This window comes from Engraulis encrasicolus, chromosome 17 (assembly GCF_034702125.1).
Source record: "Engraulis encrasicolus isolate BLACKSEA-1 chromosome 17, IST_EnEncr_1.0, whole genome shotgun sequence".
Taxonomy (NCBI): domain Eukaryota; kingdom Metazoa; phylum Chordata; class Actinopteri; order Clupeiformes; family Engraulidae; genus Engraulis; species Engraulis encrasicolus.
Window position 1 is genome coordinate 35397854 of NC_085873.1, and position 21320 is coordinate 35419173.

A 21320-nucleotide genomic window follows, 5' to 3' on the forward strand; every position below is an offset into this window, starting at 1 on the left:
TGTTTGTTTACTTTTTGTGAGATAAACTGAAACATTGAGTATCTGCTCATTTTTCACATTTTCCTGTTGGCGATATCCCTTTAAATAAAACATCTTGGTTGACATGCACAGGTTTGTTGTAATTGTAATTTCCCTGGTGGACGTTTGCACAACACAGTAGAGGCAGAAAACACTGATTGTTAAAAAGTAACTTTTTAGTTTTTCTCAAAGTTTATTTTAATTTTAAATTATATACTTTTTATTTTTACCTAAGTAGATTCTTTCAATGGTACATTTACTTGTGATTGAGTACAATTTCAACAGAGTAATTATTCTGATTACTTTATTGTTGTGTTTTTCTTATTCCTATTAACCAGAGGTGAAAAGAGTACTAAAATATTTTACTCAGAGTAAAATATTTTAGTACTCTTTTCACCTCTGGTTAATAGGAATAAGAATAACACAGCAATGAAGTAATCAGAATAATTAGCAGTTGATAAATAAGCAGTAATACTAAAAGGCTCCATGAAATGAGTAAACATTAACCCTTTTTTTATCAGTAGTAGGTGTTAATAAAAAGCTACATGAAATGAGTAAATTTTAACCAATTTTTAACAGTAACAAGTGGTAATAAAAAGCTACCTGAAATGAGTAAACGTTAACCTATTGTTATCAGTAATAGTAATATGTTCACAGACATCTTTAACATCTCTCTGGAGCAAGCAGTCATCCCATCACTTTTCAAAGCTGCTACCATCATACCTGTGCCGAAGAAATCATCACCATCATGCTTCAATGACTACCGTCCTGTAGCACTGACGCCCATAATCATGAAGTGCTTCGAACGGCTAGTCCTGTCACACATCAAAGCCACCCTACCCCCCACCCTAGACCCCTACCAGTTCGCATACCGAGCCAAGCGATCCACGGAGGATGCAATTTGCTCTGCCCTCCATCCAGCCCTCACCCACTTGGACAATAAAGACTCATATGTGAGAATGCTGTTCATTGACTTCAGTTCAGCATTCAATACCATAATACCACAACAACTCATCAGAAAACTGGACAAACTAGGTTTCAGCACCTCCCTCTGCAACTGGCTGCTGGACTTCCTGATGCAAAGACCACAAGCAGTACGGGTAGGGAACAACACCTCGAGCACCCTGACCCTGAGCACGGGGGCTCCGCAAGGTTGTGTTCTCAGCCCCCTGCTGTTCACGCTGCTGACACACGACTGCACAACGACCCACAGCACTAACCATCTAGTGAAGTTTGCGGATGATACAACACTGGTGGGCCTCATCACCAAGGGCGATGAGACTCACTACAGAGAAGAAGTAGACCTGCTGGCCAGATGGTGCAAAGACAACAACCTCCTGCTGAATGTCAACAAGACCAAGGAGATTGTTGTCAACTTCCAAAGGGTCCAAAAACAACTGCCACCACTGACCATCGACGGCGATGCTGTGGAGAGAGTGAGCAGCACCAAGTTCCTTGGAGTGCACATCAGCGACGACCTCTCTTGGACCACCAACACTACATCACTGGCGAAGAAGGCCCATCAGCGTCTCTACTTCCTGCGCAAACTAAAGAAGGCAAGTGCTACACCCTCCATCATGACAACATTCTACAGAGGAACCAGAGCGTTGTGTCCAACTGCATCACAGTGTGGGGAGGAAGCTGCACGGAGAAAAACAGGAAGACACTCCAGCGTGTTGTGAACACAGCGAAGAAGATCATTGGAGTACCACTCCCCTCCCTGCAGGACATTTACACCACACGCCTCACCCGGAAAGCACTGATGATCATCAAAGACACAAGCCACCCTGCACACAAACTGCTCAGCCTCCTGCCCTCTGGAAAGAGGTACAGGCGCCTCCGTTCCCGTACCACCAGGCTGGCGAGCAGCACAATGCACCAAGCGATCAAGATGCTGAACACTCAACCCACTCTCCCTCCACTGTCAGCCTCTAGCCAGCAAGGCCACTGACAACCCCCCCCCCCCCATCCCCCCACTGAACATTCCACCTGCACTACTATACTCGTGACTGAACTTTCAACCTGCACTAACTCAAAACATGCACACACACACACACACACACACACACACACACACACACACACACACACACACACACACACACACACACACACACACACACAAGCACACTGCACTTTCTGCACTAAACCCAAACATACACACACTGACACACACACACACACACACACACACACACACACACACACACACACACACACACACACACACACACACACACACACACACACACACACAGACACACGAACACACACACAAGACGCACACCGCACCTTCTACCTGCACTAAACACATACACACACATACACACACACACACACACACACACACACACACACACACACACACACACACACACACACACACACACACACACACACTGCTGCTGGTGTACTTGACAGACCTTTTTTAATATTTATTTTCTTCAAAATGCTACTATTACCATGTCAGAACGCTATAAAGGACTTTTTTTAGGAAAAGCACAAAAGCACAACAGATACCTCTTAATGTATGTCCTCTACAAGTCTTCTGTTGTCCAGTCTTGCACTTTAAATGTCTGTATGAGCACTGTCTATGTCCATACTGTCTTAAGTCCATGTATAAGTACTGTCTATGTCTATACTGTCTATGTCCTTACCTAGATTAGTCTATGTCTAATGGGAAAGCAAGAAATGTAATTTCAAATTCTTTGTATGACCAGTGCATGTAAAAGAAATTGACAATAAAACCTACTTGACTTGAGGTGTTAATAAAAAGCTACATGAAATGAGTAAATTTTAACCAATTTTTAACAGTAAGAAGTGGTGATGAAAAGCTACCTGAAATGAGTAAATGTTACCCCATTTTTACCAGTATTTTTTACTTTGATGTGGTCAGTATAACAGAACTTCTGGAATTGGTTAATCTTAACTGAATATGTAGGGGTACGTAATACTCTATTTAGGACTGTGGAAATCCTTACACCAATTAAATTGAGTAAATCCTATAGATCTCTTTTTACAGTGTATGCTCACCTCAGACAATCTCTCGGGGACTCACTTTCCATCACCGAAGGGGCTCCACACTGTCTTTCTCTCTCTCTCTCCCTCTTTCTTTCTCTCTGTCTATTTTGACTAAAATGTCTTTGATTTGATTGTATCCTACAGTGCCCTCCATAATTATTGGCACCCCTGGTTGAGATGTGTTAAAAGCCTTAAAATAAATTCAGTGTTTATTGCAGAAGAATACGGTCACACAGAACATTTTAGGAAAATGTAGCCTTCAACTCAAATGAATTGTAGGAAAATAAAAAAAATCCCTGACTAAAAAATAATTATTTTTCATTAAATCACCTGTTCCACAATTATTGGCACCCTTAACAATTCCCAGGAAATAAATATAATTGAAGCATTTCTGTCATTTCTACAGTAGTTTACAAAGTTTACCAGAGTATGTAGGAACATTTAATTAGTAATTCATCACTTCCTGTTTCCCTGGGGTATAAATATGACGTGACACCGAGGCCATTTCTCTTATCCACTCTTAAACATGGAAAAGACAAAGGAACACAGCATACAAGTGAGGCAGATGTGCGTCGACCTTCACAGGTCAGGCAGAGGCTACAAGAAGATTGCCACTCAACTGCAGCTGCCCATATCTACTGTGAGAGGAATAATTAAGAAGTTCAAAACAACTGGAACAGTGGTAAACAAGCCTGGACGAGGACCCAAGTTTATTTTGCCACCACGCACAGTGAGGAGGATGGTAAGAGAAATCAAAATATCTCCAAAGCTCACTGTTACAGAATTACAACAAATGGTAGCATCCTGGGGTCACAAAGTCTCCAAATCAACCATCAGGCGCTGTCTACACGCCAACAAGCTGTTTGGGAGGCATGCACGGAGAGAAAACCTTTCCTCACCCACAATCATAAACGCAAACGTCTGGAGTTCGCCCAGCGGTATTGGGGCTTCAACTGGGACCGTGTGCTTTGGTCAGATGAGACCAAGATTGAGCTTTTTGGCAACAAACACTCTAAGTGGGTCTGGCGTGCCACGAAAGATGCGCATGCTGAAAAGCACCTCATACCCACTGTGAAGTATGGGGGTGGGTCAGTGATGCTGTGGGGCTGTTTCGCTTCCAAAGGCCCTGGGAAGCTTGTTAGGGTGCATGGCATCATGAATGCTTTGAAATACAAGGACATTTTAAATCAAAATCTGTTGCCCTCTGCCAAAAAGCTGAAGATGGGTCGTCACTGGGTCTTTCAGCAAGACAATGACCCTAAACATATGGCCAAATCTACACAGAAATGGTTAACCTGACACAAAATCAAGCTCCTCCCATGGCCATCTCAGTCCCCAGACCTCAACCCCATTGAGAACCTGTGGGGTGAGTAGAGGTGCTTAACTCGAATCTTTGAGGCGTCCGGATTGATTGGATCATTCCAAGGAGAGTATCCGGATTAGACGGATCACTCGGATCACACGGATCACTTATTTAAAATAGGCCTAAATAAAAATAAATAATAATAATGTATTTTTTAAAACGTTTCTGCCGTTAAATAGCTATGTCTTTGTTGTTCCATTTATCAATTCATGTTGATAAATCAAAGAGTAAGACAGTTTGATCAACAAAACTCACTTTATGAATGTCACAGTTCCTAAACTCATGCTGCGATCCGACCCACCTCTCCTCACTAAACATGCAACCACAACTCGAACAGCAGTGAAACGGCATGTTCCTGATTTTGCAATAAATAATGTGTGTGTTTGTATTTAAGAAGACTAAAAGTCAAATATTTGGGAGCAGAAGTCTAGTTGAGCAGGGATAGTCAGGAGGCGAGCAGCAGATGACCACTGGCTTCCGCTGCCGAGTTGCCTTGCGACTCGCACACTCGTGGCAAAAACGAAACTTAAGCGTTGATCCGATCCGTAGGGGATTCGCTGCTACCAACAACTCAGTCAGGATTCGTCTCACCGAGTCGCCGAGGGCGCCGCTGCTGAGTGACTCGGACGAGGGGAGTGACAGCAGTGGCTTTAAAGACTGTAGCCTACGCTGTAACGCAGTGAGTGATAGAGTCACGTCTGTAGACTATAATTTCCCTAAGAGTAGCCTACAGAGTAAGATGTTAAAGCGTTGACTGTTAACATTTAGAAATGTAGAGCTCAACAGAGTCAGAAGCACACACATAGGGAGCGGGGATCCGCGACTCAATTGGCCACAACAGGCTGGACGGATCAAACAGGCTCGATGAATGACGAGGCGGGAGTTGGTTCAGTTTTACTCAGTGAATGTTCGTGACTGAACAGCATACTAGGGAGATTAGAGAATGGCTGTTGTAGTCAACTAAAGAGGATATATTCCGGTTTCACAATTTCTCGCGCTGTAACTGCCATTTTGTTGACATATTAATGAAATGCCGTCTGACCCGCCTTTGGCGGATCAATGCACGACAGCCATCCGGTCTGTTCGGATGAGGTCTTTACCCGGCTCTCCAACCGGATCCTCCGGGTTTTATATCATCTCTAGGGGTGAGCTGAAGAGGAGAGTACAGAGGAGAGGACCCAGGTCTCTGGATGATTTAGAGAGATTCTGCAAAGAGGAATGGCTGAAGATCCCTCTTTCTGTCTTTTCCCATCTTGTGAAACATTATAGGAGAAGATTAGGTGCTGTTTTGTTGGCAAAAGGGGGTTGTACAAAATATTAACAACAGGGGTGCTAATAATTGTGACACACATTATTTGATGTCAAATAATTATTTCTTTATGTGGGATTTTTTCCCCACTGAATAAATGCACTTGTATTGAAGGTTGGATTTTTCTATTTTTTTCCATTAAGGTCCCATATTATTTAGAGAAAAATAATAATAATTGGAAGCTAAAAAACACATCTCAACCAGGGGTGCCAATAATAATGGAGGGCACTGTATGTAACATACAATACCCTTGAGTTAAATGTAATGTTACCTTGCAGTTGATTATTAAATTGTCGTATCATATTCATTCATTTGTGTCTCCTCATATGCATCTTGCAATTCCTGTGTCTTTAGCTAATAATGCATCTGTTCAAATGCACCACTCCTTGCTGTCGTTGGCAAGGGAATAAAGTGGGATATAAGGCATAATTTTACAAGAGAAATTGAATAGTTAAGCGGGTGGGAGAATACAGCCCTATGTGCGGAGCCAAAATCTTTGGGTGGAAGTACATAGGATGGCATCGCCAGGCCAGTGGCGTGGAGGGTGGGGGGGGGGGGGGGGGGGGGGGGGGGTGTCCTGACTCGTTCTTAGGGCCCAGCCCACCTGGAGGGCCCCCCAGGGGCTCTCCTATGGAAAACGTTCCATAGAAAATGTTCTTGGGTGGCCCATCAAAAAGGTTGTTCCTGGGGCCCCAAATTTGGTGCTACGCCCCTGCGCCAGACTACCATGTCTGCTTTCCTCCAGTGTTTGGTTGTACCACAACGGGGCTGTCACACTGTGCAGTACAGCTGTAGACAACTCTGATTTACACTAATACATATAGTTTTTTTTACACAACTGGCTGAAATTCTCATATGAATCATGCAATCATGTTTGAGGTATTTGCCTACATAATTACTGCATATCACATCATAATGTAAAGTTCAGCGTTAGTGGAGTGGAAACCAGGCTACTCAGCCACCCAATCTCTGATTTCCTCCAGTGCTTGTTTGTACCACAAGGGGGCAGTCACACTGTATGTACAGTATATGGTGTAGGTGTATGTACAGTATATGACTCTGATTTACAGCAAAACATATAGGTTTGTTTAACACATCTGGCTGAAACTCTCAAATGAATCATGCAATCGTGACTTAGTATTACATATTTAGAACATATCACATATCACAATGTAAAGTTCCACTTATTCTCCAGCCACAGGTTGTTTCTGCATATAAAGCATTGAGGAGTCGCTGATAGATTGTCACAGAAGGAGATATGGGACATGAACAGTTTATTACCGCATATCCAAATGCAAGTTAACCATGACAATCAACACATTGCTATATAGTATTACCATGAAGAACACTGGTTAAATCAAAGATAAATTGAACACTAGTAGAAAGAGGCAGAGAGAGACACATACAATACATATGTCTGGTAGAATAGGTGGGATAGAGCTGAATGAACCATTCATTACAATTCCCCTCTGATTGAAACCAGTGATTGAGTTACCACATGGTGATAGAGAGAGTGCGGATAACATAATCATGGCGGGGTTCTAACATGCATACTGTAGTAGTGATTACCATACAAACAAACACACACTCTCGAAGGCAACGGTACACTGTAAAACACTGCAGATGGTTAAACGTAAAAAAATTAAGTTGCCCTGCTGCCTTAAGTTTGTAAGTTAAGTCAACTTGAGAAAGCCTCGAGTTGAGTTAACTTACAAACTTAAAAGGACACTGTGTGAGATTTTTAGTTGTTTATTTTCAGAATTCATGCTGCCCATTCACTAATATTACCTTTTTCATGAATACTTAACACCACCATCAAATTCTAAGTATTCATTGTGACCGTAAAAATAGCACTTTTCATACATGAAAAGGGTGGTCTTCTCCATGGTCCGCCATTTTGAATTTCCAAAAATAGCAATTTTTAGGTGCAAAATGACTCTACTTGTACCATACTAGAAAATATGTGTTTATTACTTAGTAAACTTTCATATAAAGATCAAATTTGGCAATAGGCAGCCCAGTTTCAATGAACAGCATTGACCATTTCCTGCACAGTGTACCTTTAGGGCAGCAGGGCAACACACACTCTTGAACACATAGGCTAGGTATGTAGTATGCATTGACGAGCAACCTGGACTCAGAAGCTATAGAGCTTGAAAGTCCCGCCCCTTTGTTCCGCATTTCACAGGACCTAAGCTGACCATCTGACAACATCGTAGCGAGTAAATATCTTCTGTTTTCAGTCATTATATGCGCTGGGCTACAAATATGCTGTTTAAGAGGCTACCGGTAGATATAGATTATTCATGCAGAAGTATCAATATCTTGTTCCGAGGCCGTCTGCATGAAAAAATGTGAAGAAACACAGCTTTCTAAAACGTTTGGTGTTTCGTACGAAAAATTAAACAAAAATATCAGAAACAACATATGTGGAGCTCGTGGTACAGTTCGAAGGGGATCGGAATATAATGTTAATACCGCCATTGGATTACATGCTAAAATTTTCCGTTAAAACGCAGCTGAGGTCCCATGAAATCGGGGGAAGTGACGTCACTTTCACTGTTTTTTTTTTTAAAGTATTTTTTGGGGGCTTTTCAGCCTTTACTGATTTTTGTGAGACAGGACAGAGGAGGAAGTGAGCTGGGAGAAAGAGCTGGGAAAGGACCGGCAAAGGACCCGGACCGGGAAACGAACCCAGGTCGGCCGAGTGGTAAACGTGTGCCCTACCATATCAGCCACGGTAGGGCCACACATGACCTGGTTTTACCTAGCTGGTCCAGCTGCCTGATTTGGACAGGTCAACCATGTCACTTGGTATTATTATATTACACTTAGCTGACGCTCTCATTTATTCAAAGCGGCTTACAACTATTATTTTTCAGGGAATTGGTTACAGTCCCTGGAGCAATGTGGGGTTAGGTGCCTTGCTCAAGGGCACTTCAGCCATGGATGGAGGTGTAGGGAGAGTTCAGGGGGGATCTGAGCTGGCAACCCCTAAATTGAAAGACCAACTCTCTAACCACTAGGCCACGGCTGACCCCTTGGTATATATTGCACATGTTTCTAGGTTCAGAATCCAAGTTGCCCGTCACCGGTAGAATGATTATTTGTGTCCTGATGCAGTCTCCAGTGTACAAAGCTAAGCTGCCACAGCAATATGTAAAGCGTGATGAGGAGGAAGATGAGGATGGCATGGGATGAGACACGTCCAGGTGGCATCATGGCTGCTGTATGGGGCGCGTTCGCACACGCACACACACACACACACACACACACACACACACACACACACACACACACACACACACAAACACACACACACACACACACACACACACACACACACACACAGAGAGAGAGAGAGAGAGAGAGAGAGAGAGAGAGAGAGAGAGAGAGAGAGAGAGAAGAAAAAAACTTTTTGTCACTGGTATTTTTTTATGTCAAAATGTAATAATGTTTTTGTAATGATTGTATCATGCAATAAGTTCTCAAATGTATTTGTGTTTCCCCATGCTGTAGACAGACTACACCCACCTCCAACTCGACTTCGATTTCACATGTGAAAAGAGAAGGCAGAAAGTGCAATGAGTTAATAAATGTATGAAACAGTGTACAGGTCAGTGCTGGTAAAAAAAGAGATGGTAGGCTATGTGAGAAGGTATCTAACCCTATGGTTTTAATGGCTTGCACAAAGTTGATGCTCGTTTGGTGAACTTCAAAACCTGCGCTGTATTCAATAAAAGCTGGACATAACGCACGTTAATAAAGAAAAGGTCATGAATAAAATCCCAGGAAAAGACAAACGGAATCCCGGGAAATAAGTGATTCAAAGTCGCAGTTGGCCTATTGAAATTTGTCCTCAAATTGCACCAAATCTGGGTGGTAATCCCCTACTATATGTGGTACATATGTTGTGGCCTAATTCAGTTGTTGGTACTCAGAATTGCATTTTTGTCGAGTAATGTCCATTTGAACCTCACATGAAAGTAACGGGGATTGTGCTGCATTTCATGGATGGAGCTGATATTACGCACATAATTCCACTGAATAAACATCCAACTGCGACCCAAACGGTAACTTGTCGTGGTAGTCTATGTCGAATGAAGATTTTATTTCCCTCCCTAAAGCAGCTGTATATTATAGAAAGTTCATATTTTTATTAAAATATAACTGCGTTGCATAACGGCAAATAGACTATAGTTTACGCTCAATCCTCTGCTATCAATGAGTGGCTGCATGAGCAAAGTCCTAAAACTCAAGCAGATATCATCTATCATTTACTTCAGTTACTTTATTTTGTCCAGCACCTGTGCCACTGATGTGCGCACATTCTCTACCTTCTTTAACATCCTAACTCCCACTGCTGTGGAATGTGCCATTAGAATAAGCCAACTGTGAATCAACCTCCACCCCTCCAGCCATTATTTTATTTACCATGTTAACTTAATTCACGTATAACATCAATGTAAACAAAACTCAATAGTTTTTAATGTTGCCTCCTTAGTCTTTAGAAGCCGAATTAGTAGCATTGCATGAGGTTACCTTTCACATCGAGCACAAACACTTTAGATTTTCCCTCGCCAATCTCGCATCGATAAACTCCCCCATCCTCTGGCATCAGGTTGGTCAGTAGCAAGGACAGGTTCCCTGGAGCTGAGGTCTGCTGGAACAGCTCTGCCCTGCCTTTGTAGTGCCAGAGGAGCTCTCTGTTATTTGGTGGCGTCCAGCGGAAGTTCTGGGGTTTGGCCTGCAGTGTGGTACAAGCGCAGGGCAAGAGGGCGGAGGATCCTGCAGGTACCTCCACTTCCACCACCTCGTCCTGTCCAGCCAGGGCGCAGCCTGTAAAATCCAGTCAGTGAACGCACTTGTCGGTAACAGAACACTTAAGGCCTTCCCCAATCGGCTCCGACAGCACTGCGGAGCACGTTCGCTAATGGGTGGCTCCGACATAATAGAATTCATCTCTAATAGCCAGCTGATGTTCACGGACAGTCGGCACCGGTATGCGGGGTTGTATTGAAAACAATGGAATACAACTTTGTCTCTGTACTTTGTCGGAGCCGGTGTGTGCAGGTCCTTATAGGCCTAGCTAAATATGTTTCACTGTTGCCAAATTGTTTATTTTCAATACAGCACAAACAGAGCTGTAAGTAACATATGACTTATCACTGCATTCCCCCAAAATGTCTATAGTTCTTACCAGTGACAGTGAGGCTGTACACCACTTTGTTTTCTGGGCCGTTGATCTCGCAGGTGTAATCTCCTTCATCCTCTACCGTCAGGTCAGACAGCAGGAGAGAGACATTCCATACTGCCTTCTCATGGAACATCTCACTTCTGTCGGCATAGCGACCGCTCTGCTGAGAGCTGGATCTGATGAGGCGACCATTGGGGTCCGTCCACCTGAAGTTCGTTGGCTTGGCCACCTCGTCTTCACACCAGCAAGGCAGCAGGACAGACTCCCCAGAGAACTTGCTGATCTCTTCTCTCTCTCCTGATCTCGCTAAGTTGCAGCCTACCAGACGTGACACAAAATGCATCAGAAAGGATATAAAAAGCGTAAAAAACATGCATTAAAAGTAGGGTCAAATCCGAAAAAGGTCACATTTTTTTGTCGCATTACAAATCTTGTCCCAACAAATATAATATTCGTTGTGTGCAGTGTTCACTTGTGTGCTGTGGAGTGCTGTGTCACAATGACAATGGGAGTTGGAGTTTCCCAATGGGCTTTCACTTCACTTTCACACAATATTGTGCTCACAAGTCTTTTTTCCACACAAAGATCATGCTCAAAAGTGCACTGCATGTGTTTCTCCATCAAGGACTCCCTGGAGAACTTGCTGATATCATGCCTCTCTCCAGACCTCGCAGGCTACAGTAATAGAATCAACACAGTATGCATGTGAAAAGTATGTCAGAATTGATAAGCCAACTGCCCAAATTTGTATGTATATTGTGAAGCATATCTCAACATTTTTTTTAAAAAAAAATCTCATTGGTATTTATAGATGTTTAACTTTTATCTTCTAAGACTGCCCACTACTACAAACAGAATGTGCAAATTGTGCCTCTTCAAGCTGAAGTTTTCATCCAGAATGCATTGCTGTCTTCATGTTCTTAAATCGAATAAGCCAATGGGGCACCCAAGTCACGCCCTTCTACTTCCGAGCCGTGGGGCTGTAGCTCTCAAATTTTTGAATGGTCTTAAATGGAGCTAGCCTGGTCCTGACCATCCCATAATACTACCATTTCATTTCGTATTTATGGTCTGGAAGTTGTGTGATCCGACGCGATTGCAGGAACCGGGAAGTTTGCACTCAGTTATGGTTTGAAATGATTGGACAGCTCTCACCCAATCGTCGACAGTTACTCAACAACAACAGAGCGCAGACCAGAGCCATTGGCACAGACGTTTTCGTCATCGTCATGAGCGTCCTCCCCCTTTCTCCCCCACGCCCCCCAGATTAGATGAGCGTTGCGATCTGGACACTCCACAGAAGAGCAAGGCCACACTACCATATTGGAGCCAATCCTTTGGTGGAAGTACGTAGGATGACTCGCGTCGCGAGGCTAAAATGGAGCGAGTCAAGCTAAATCCTCATCCCGTTTGGTATGTGCTCCGGATTTCACATATGATGGCAGTGAATTTTAAATGCTTGGATTTGCGTTGTAAGACCACTCATTTTCGGCACGCAAGAAAGGTTATTTTAGCTTTTGTGCAAAACTGTGTTAGAGACTACAACGTGCGCCTCGCATATTTGACGTGAACCGAGGCACAGCCAACCCTACTGCTGCACCGCAGCTGAAGTGGCTGCACGTCTAGGGTTGCCAACTGTCAATGAAAAAAATACGGGACATTTCATCGTGCCGGGGGTCTGGGGGTTGTCCCCCAGAAAAATTAGCATTTCTTAGATGTAATTTCTTGCATTTTAACGTCCTGTGTCCCGTTTCAGTTCAATACGGAACCCGTACTTTTATCTCTAAATACAGGACGATTCCGTATTTCAAGGGACGGTTGGCAACCCTATGCACGTCGGACATGCGATTTCTGTTGTGTAGTCCAAATAATTACATATTTTTGCACGCACACAACTCAAAAATTGCTTGCCAAGTGAAGTCGACAAGCACACCATTGGTTATCATTAATTCTGAGGTACAGCATATGTGTGATCGACGGGGGAATGCGAGGTGGATCGGAAAATAGCTTTGATCACTCCATTACAGCCCAGTCAAAAGTTTTGGCTCTCACAGCCCCATGAGCCGCCCGGAAGGGGTGGAGACTTCAGGGAGATTCACACCTCGCGTAACCACATTTTTTGTAACTTGGCGCGAGTCCACCAGCAGTGGCCAGGCAGGCAGACAGAGCAGGAGATGTAGCCTACAGTTGACTATAGAAGAGATACAGCTACTGGACTAAAGGGACCCTGCCAGGGTTGCCAGATGAGGCAGATGATTTCCAGCCCAAAAAATGCTGAAAACCCGCCTAGAAGCACAAAATCCCGCCCAATTCTATTGATTTCTATGGCAAAAATTGGGCGGGCTACAGTTGCCTATAGAAGAGATACAGCTACTGGAATAAAGGGACCCTGCATCATTTGAGGATAATATAATGTCATGAAGAGCTATTTTATCTTCCCCCTTAAATTTTGTTCAGTGAAACAATTGTTTACTTTGTAAAGCAGTTGTGTTTGGCGATCTATTTATACATTCTGCAGCCAGAACTCAGGGTTCCCACACGTCCTGGAAAACCTGGATATTTAGAGATTTGTTTTCCAGTCCTGGAAATGTCCTGGAATTCACTAAATGTCCTGGAAAAAAAATGTTTGTCCTGGATTTTTGTCTTGAACCTGTTTTTTTCACGGTTTTGTTTGTGATATAGCCTACTTTTCCCCTGCCCAGTCTAGACATGACGATTGAATTTCTCAAAGTTTTCCCACCTATTGATGTATAGGTAATACATATTATCCACACATACATGAGCACAAACACACAGACATCAGCGAAGTTGCCCACAGTGTTTGGCCAGGTTGCCATCTTTTATTGGACTGGCGCTTTAATATTCAAGTACTGTGAACATTCTAATCTTGTGTGAACATTCTAACAAATTCTGCCATTTAGACTGTTGAGGTTGTTTTAAGTTCATTGATGCTGTGTGTAAGCTGCACAGCACAGGAACAAAGGCTGTTTGCATGGGATAGCCCATCACATTACTGCTATTTTTAAAAACCTAAAACTCTAAAATCTGTATCAGACAGAAGACATTTGCTAAAAATCAGCGTTGTGGCTGACTACAGTATAGCTGCAAAAAGGAATTTCTTATGGAGAACGTAGGCTTGACATTGGTACCAGCAAACCGGCCAAATGCTGGTAAAATTACCGGTGGGCTCTTCAAAGTAACAATTTCAGTCTCACTAGCCACTTTGACAGGTAGTTTCTCTTTGGTGTGTCAAATCACAGTAGTTGCATCAATTGTTTGTATGCAAGAATATTCCAAAGACAAAAGAAACTGGCAACAAAACTCTGGCTAGCAGAAAGACTTAACGGCTAGTGGCTCGGTAAGTCCACTAGCCAGCCACAGTGGTCGGTGAGCAAAAAAAGTCAATGTCAAGTCCTGTGGAGAACCCATTTATTCCAAGTACACTCATTTTGGCTGTAAGACCGAGAGTGATTGATTAATTTCTGAGATAACGATGTGAGTTTACATTACACTTTAATTCCTAATAAACATTTGGGGGATCAGAAAGCATTTCGACAGAGGATGCACATGCTGGGCTTGCGAAATTTGACAAGGGTGTGGTTGCCAAGTTCCATCACATTCCTACTGGCGGGACAGCTGGTGATTTCCAGTCACAAATTAGTTACCCAAGCCCGGGTCAAAACCTTTGGATGTACCCAAAGAATATAGAATGGATAAGAACGCTTTTTTGCAGGAAAATATATTGGCAACGGTGTAGTACAGGGGCGTAGCCTGGGAGCATCGTGAGCATGGACAGTGGGTGCAACGCCATGATGGATAAAAATTGTGACACTGGAAACTTTGCAATTTGAATTGCATTGTGGGCGGAGCGGCTGCTGCAAGTTCCGGCCCACTCAAATTGGGATGTCCGTTGTCAATGTTCACTTTGTGGTTACTTTAATTACAGCTGTCTATCAGCGTTAATTGCATGGGTTAATTAAGGACATCTGACACAAATTCACGTTGTCCTATGACCTGTTCCACACTCCAGCCCTGGCGGTAGTGGCATTGCACTTAACCATGCTGCCAGTGCTACCCGCAGAAGAAGAAAGTGACTCCTCTTGCGACCATGCCACACTATGCTCTTATGACGCCAGTAAGCAGTCTTCTCTAGATCGTCTTTGGACGTACCCAGTGACTTGAATAGTGGGTCCTAACACTAAGTTGCTGTATTACTAATTTATTACAACTCAATTCAACCTGAAAGTCACAATGTAGGCAATGTAGGCTACAACAAAAATATATGTTTCATTGTGATAAGTCATAAGTCAGACGTTCAGTAGTCCTACAGCAGCCATGTTTGGCTTTCTATTTTTATACATATCTAGAACTACGGCTGTGAGTGCGAAAGATTCTGTTTCTCTCATGAACAGCACAGGGCACACTTCCGAAAATGCAAGCAAAAGCCTGTAAATGGCGCTTTTGACTATGAATGGTCTGCCGCATTTTAATGGTTTTCGCGGCAAATGGTGGGAGGTTCGCACGTTAAGTATAATGACAGTTCATTAGGCTAATCCGTTTTGTGTTTTACCTTTAACTTCCAAGTCCACTTCATCAGAACTATCGTCACCATAGCAACGGTAGGTTGCAGCATCCTCCTCCCTGAGATCGGAGATGACCAAAGAGAAGTTGCCAGGGGAACCATCCTCCACCAGAGCCACTCTGCCGCGGTAATCCTTATGTACGTATGGTCCCTCGTCACCTTCTGTGATGTTGTAAATTCCCTCATAGTCATAGCTGTATCCAACTCGTTTTGACCAGACAATCCTCCCTGGTTTTGACTGCATATCCTCACAGTTGCAGAGCAAAAGAACTGAGCCCCCAGTAATTCCAGTTATGGTGATGGACCCGAAGAAGTCTTTGATTTCCACTCGACAACCTGCATTAGAAACAAAAAATCAACCAGAAGAAAACAGTTGCCCTGTTTTTTGTTGTTTACAGGGCTCTAAATTAACTTTTTACCCCTGCCAAGGAGGTAATGTTATCGGTCGCGTTGGTTTGTCTGTGTGTCTGTCTGTTTGTTTGTTTGTCAGCAGCATAACTCAAAAACTGATCAGCGGATTTTGACGAAATGTTGTGGGTTTGTTGATAGTGACCCAAAGAACAAGTGATTAAATGTTGGTGGTGATCCGGATCACGAACCGGAACAAGGACTTTTTCAAAGATTCTTCACCATTTAGACACCCCCTAGTGACCAGAAATTGAATTGCTGGGACTCCACATAAACAAGGCAGAAAGACTTAGGGTGTAACATAGTCAAATGTATCAAGCAGCTTCCTTGGCAGAGGTCTGCGCTCTCTGAGTGCTTCTAGTTTAGTAGATGTAACTGGGCGAATACACCGGCCACGACGAGATTCAAGCGACAGATAATCGCTTCTGTGCAGCAAGAGCAATACGAGCAATTGAAGCGACAAGAGCATGTCCGTTAAAGTAGAATGCAAGCATCCCAACATTCCCATTGGCTGTGGCAGCTGTCGCCGAAGCGCGTCATCGCAACTTTTCATAATATTCCCAGGAGTTCAACTGCAAACTGTCGCTCTCGTCACGCAAATCGCCTCTAGTCTCCAGAAACACTTTTGTCGCTCGCCTCAATGCAAAGTCAATTACTTCCGCCGCTCGCCTTGCGGCCGGTGTATTTGTGTGGTTATTCTTTCTTAAGTTTTTTTTTTTACAAATTTTTATTTTTTTAGGGGCTTTTATGCCTTTATTTGATAGGATAGTCGAAGATGGTGACAGGAAGCGAATGGGACAGAGAGACAGGGGAGGATCGGGAAATGACCCTGGCCGGACTCGAACCGGGGTCCCCGAGGGTGGGCATGCAAGCCCAAATGTGGAGGGCTTAGCGCCCTGCGCCGCAGCGCCCCCCCCCCCCTGTGTGGTTATTAGCCAAACACACACTCACTATTGTGTGAAAGTGGCTAGTGCTGTAAGTTCCTACCAGCATTTGGCCAGTTGGCTGGTGTTAATTTAGAGCCCTGGTTGTTTGTAATCTCTGTATGTTTCAAGGTTTGACTTTATGGAATGAAATTCTTTCTGCAATACAGTATCAAAAAGAGCAAATAAAATGTGATATACGTAGCAACCAATTGACACAGGGAAAAGGTTTTGGAGCATATACTAAGCCTATACCACCCCGCCTCAAAAACATACTAAAGGTAAAGCAAAGAAAGTACTCACTTGGTGCATCATTCCCTGGTGCTATGGCTGAAAATATAATAAGGCCAGACAAACATTAAATATTGTAATATACTGTACATAGTATAATTTTCATTGGAAAAGGGTTTATGTGTACTGACAGGAGTGGAGTAAGTACATGTATATGTCAAGAAACTGATTGGAGTAGTTCTCAAGTGCTGAAGGTACAGTACAGGTAGGCCTACAAGTAAAAGTGATTAAAAAACGGCTACTCAAGTAGTGAAATTACAAGAGAAGTTCTGTATTCAAACATTACAACTTAACATACAGGAGACTTTATAGTAATGTCTGCTTATAAAGCATTAATAACACTTAGTAAATAATGAACAAATTATGAAGAAAGCCTTAACAAATGTTTGTAAATGATTAATAAAACTTAAAAATTAGTGAAATCGTGAACATATTATTTGTAGATATTTCATGAAGTATGAACAAAATGTAGCTAATAATAAAAACATTTGTTAAAGTTTGGTTCATCATTAGTTCATTGATTACTAAGTCTTCATAAGCAGACATTAATATAAGGTGGTTAGATTTCATTGCATTCCATTCCACATAGATGACACTTTTATCCAGAGCATTTTACAGTATCGGTTACAGTCCTTGGAGCAGTGTGGGGTTAGGTGTTTTGCTCAAGGGCACTTCATGGAGTGAGATAGGGAGTCTAAGGGTGGGATTCGAACCTGCAACCCTCTGATCCAAAGCCCATTTCCGTTAAAGTGGTAGTTTGCTATTTTAGACATTATGCCCTGTTTGTGTGACTTCTGGGGTGAAGTAGAGATGTTCTCATCACAACAAAAGTTTAATGCCATTTTATAATCGATTGCTTGAGTGCTTCATTGGAGTCAATGTAAAGGTGGGGGGGGGGGCTGCAGTCTTGAATACCCAAATGCTCCGTTCAGCACCAAATGTCAAAATTGTGATGAGAACATCTCTACTTCACCCCAGAAGTCACACAAATAGGGCTTAATGTCTAAAATAGCGAACTACCACTTTAAGCACTAGGCAGAGGCTGTCCCCCCATTCTATGCACTGCACAGTTCTGAATCACATCGTCCGGCTTTTCCTCACCTACTGACACCAATTCAGTTTCATGCGGTTTTAGATGATGTGGGATGTGGTGTTCTTTTCATTTCTTTGCTTTGTGCTTGTTTGTTTTTCTTTTCTGTTACTTCAACTAGTTTGAACTTGTTTTACTGACTTGAATGTCATAAAAGTACATTCTTCAACCCTCTCTCTCTCCATGGGTCCATGTCGGCATGTAGGATCTTGTTGTAGCCACCACACCTTATTACTGCAATTCAGTGTTTTTTTTTTGTTTTTTTTTTTTGGGGGGGGGGGTTGTTTGCTTTTTAAAAAAAGGTTCGCACACTCCTTTGGATTTTCGTCATCATGCCAGTGAATGAATAAAAAGAAGAAACATCCAAAGGAGTTCACAAGCCTTTACAAAAAAATAATAAATAAAAAAGTCACTTTTTTTTGTTTGTGCCCATATAGTATATCCACAAATGTCATTAAGTGGTTCCCAATCTTTTTTTCTGCAGGGACCCCCTTTTGGCATGATCTGACGCCGGACCATCGAGAAGGAGTCCCCCCCCCACCCCCATTCCTCAATACTCTTAGCCAATTTTTTTTTGGTTGCTTAATATTGCTAGACTTTCCATTGACAGTGTGTCTGCTAGTAGGCCTATTACTAGAACCCAACACCCCCGCCCACACACCCCACCCCCAGGGGTCCCATCACTCAGTTTGGGAGCCACTGCCTTGCTGCACTTCTGTGTTCTTCTCACCTATTTCTCCATTTCCATACTTGGCGGCATTCCAGGAGGAGGATTTAGAAGAGGAGGAACTTCCTCCCCTCATTCCAGTCTGTCCTGAAGAAGGAGAAGTTGCTTATACTGAACAGTAGTACTGAGATATTGCCATTGTGTGTTATGACCAATGCATAGATTTTAAGCACATGCAATGCACATATACTGGACAAATATTCCCCATCTGCATTTGCATAAGTGCATTTAACACATCCAAACTGTTTTTTCCCCTTTTACATGCATCACTCGTGTGATTATCAAACTTTCCATTAACAATTTGTCTGCTACTATTGCTAGAACCCTTCCACCCCTTCCACCCCAACCCTTTTGTCCTCTGTATGATCAAAAAAAACATGACGTACAATAATTTCAGAGTGGTCACTCAGTTCATTTAGATGCCCTGAAACAACAATTTGGGTCTTGTACGATAATTTCCTCCCAAAAAAAGCCCCCCAAAAAACGATAACGTTATGATAATTTTGAGGTTTTGGTACGCTAATACAACATTTTCCATCTGGCAACACTGTTGGGAACCACTGCCGTACTACACTTGTTTGTGTTCTCACCTATTTCTTCATTTGCCATACTTGGAGATACTCCAGGAGGAGCATTTAGAAGCAGGGTTGCCAGATGAGGCTGATGATTTCCAGCCCAAAAAATGCTCAAAACCCACCTAGAAGCACAAAATCCTGTCCAATTCTATTGATTACTATGTCAAAAATTGGGCGTTTTTTTCTGCTAAATGCCATTTTTACCCGCACAACGCCATCCTAAGCAGCCCAATTGGGCGGGAAACAGCCCAATCTGGCAACACTGTTTAGAAGAGGAGTAACTTCCTCCCCTCCACCCAGTCTGTCCTGAAGAAGAAGTTGCTTATACTGTACAGTAGCACTGAGATGTTGGTAACTCATGTGAATCATATACACTCAGTTTGGGAGCCACTGCCTTACTGCACCTTGTTTGCGTTCACTTCTCACCTATTGTTTCATTGCCATGCTTGGAGATCCTGCTGAAGGAGGATTTAGAACCTCCTTTCCTCCCACTGGAACCTCGTCCACCCCCTCTCTTACCTGAAGAAGGAACAGTTGCTTGCTTATACAGCAGTACTGAGATGACCAATCACATGCAATGCACATACGCTGGACAAATAGGCCACATCTGCATTTGCATGGGTACACTTCACACATTCAAACTTGTATTCTTTTTTACATGCATCACACATGTGATTCGTCTAAGCTTCAATTTGCATGAATTCAATCGTCAAAGTAACTGACCTAATGCTTAAACTTACTTGCAACAGGATAGACCCAGCCTCAGGTTATACATCTTGCATGAAGAATTAGGTGCAGCGTGACAAGGCTTAGCTGAAACATTACCCTTTATTTTGATGGAAGAAAAAGCAAACGTGTTGCTCTACTCACCCAAAGTAAGCCCACACAAGCTGATAAGAATCCACGCCCTGAATATAGTCCTCATTTCTGCAATGGATCAAGTTTCCAAACACTTCCCAGCACAGTTACTGACTGAGAGCTACAGACAGTGAAGGTCTGGAGATTGTATCTCGTCTTAAACACCCCAGATGACACACCTTACTGTAATACATGGGTTTCACGTTTGTAAATACCCCAGGCTGCACACCCCTGGCTGCGCACTCTTCAACCTCTGATTGCTGGAAACTGCTGTCACTCAAAAAATGAGGTCACATGATTGGCTGCTTAGCATCTTGCCCCTCCTCACTGCGCACTCATCAACCTCTGATTGTTGGAAACTGCTGTCACTCAAAAAATGAGCTCACGTGATTGGCTGCTTAGCATCTTGCCCCTCCTCACAGCACAAATGTTTGCAAATGGGAAACCTATGTATACTTCCTCAGGGACAGGTAAAAGTTGTGCAACTTTCAACTAGATACACTCTGAGAGTGCAGACCTCTGCCAAGGAAGCTGTCTTCATTTCTGCAATGGAACAGGAAGTGGTGTACGCTTCCCAAACAGCCACTGACCGACAGCTACCGAATGGGTAGGAAGAGCGAAGGCATTGTGTCTTTAACAACCCAGAAGACGCCCACTTACTCTTACACCTACCTCATCAGGGAGGTAGCGTACCTATGTTCCCACGCCCCATTGATCCCACGGCCCACTGTCCCACAGCCCATTGGTCCCACAACCCATTTGTCCCACGTCACTAAGACTTTTTTTCATTTTTTAGGCCCATTGGTCCCACAGTCCATTGGTCCCACAGCCCATGGTCCCACATTGCTTTTTTATTTTATTTTTTAGGCCCATTGGTCCCACAGACCATCAGTCCCACAGCCCAGTGGTCCCACATCACAAAAACATTTAACATTATTTTTAAGGCCCATTGGTCCCA

At 43.2% G+C, this 21320-nt stretch overlaps 1 protein-coding gene across 4 annotated transcripts; it reads right to left on the bottom strand.

The window, feature by feature from the left end:
* Positions 1 to 6977: 6977 nt before the first annotated feature.
* LOC134466801 (polymeric immunoglobulin receptor-like) lies at positions 6978 to 20503 on the bottom strand. 4 transcript variants are annotated; one of them, XM_063220689.1, is made up of 9 exons: positions 20375 to 20503; positions 19931 to 20023; positions 18933 to 19016; positions 17125 to 17151; positions 15479 to 15826; positions 10912 to 11226; positions 10254 to 10550; positions 9246 to 9256; positions 6978 to 8938 (listed from the first exon to the last, which is right to left on the bottom strand). In XM_063220689.1, the coding sequence occupies exons 1-9, from the start codon at positions 20427 to 20429 to the stop codon at positions 8930 to 8932; spliced, it is 1239 nt and encodes a 412-aa protein (XP_063076759.1). In that variant the 5' UTR covers positions 20430 to 20503; the 3' UTR covers positions 6978 to 8929. The 4 variants fall into 4 exon arrangements, with proteins under 4 accessions (XP_063076759.1, XP_063076758.1, XP_063076762.1 ...); XM_063220688.1 differs by lacking the exons at positions 6978 to 8938; positions 9246 to 9256 and having other exon boundaries at positions 9264 to 10550; XM_063220692.1 differs by lacking the exons at positions 6978 to 8938; positions 9246 to 9256; positions 18933 to 19016 and having other exon boundaries at positions 9264 to 10550.
* Between the last annotated feature and the right edge of the window lie 817 nt (positions 20504 to 21320).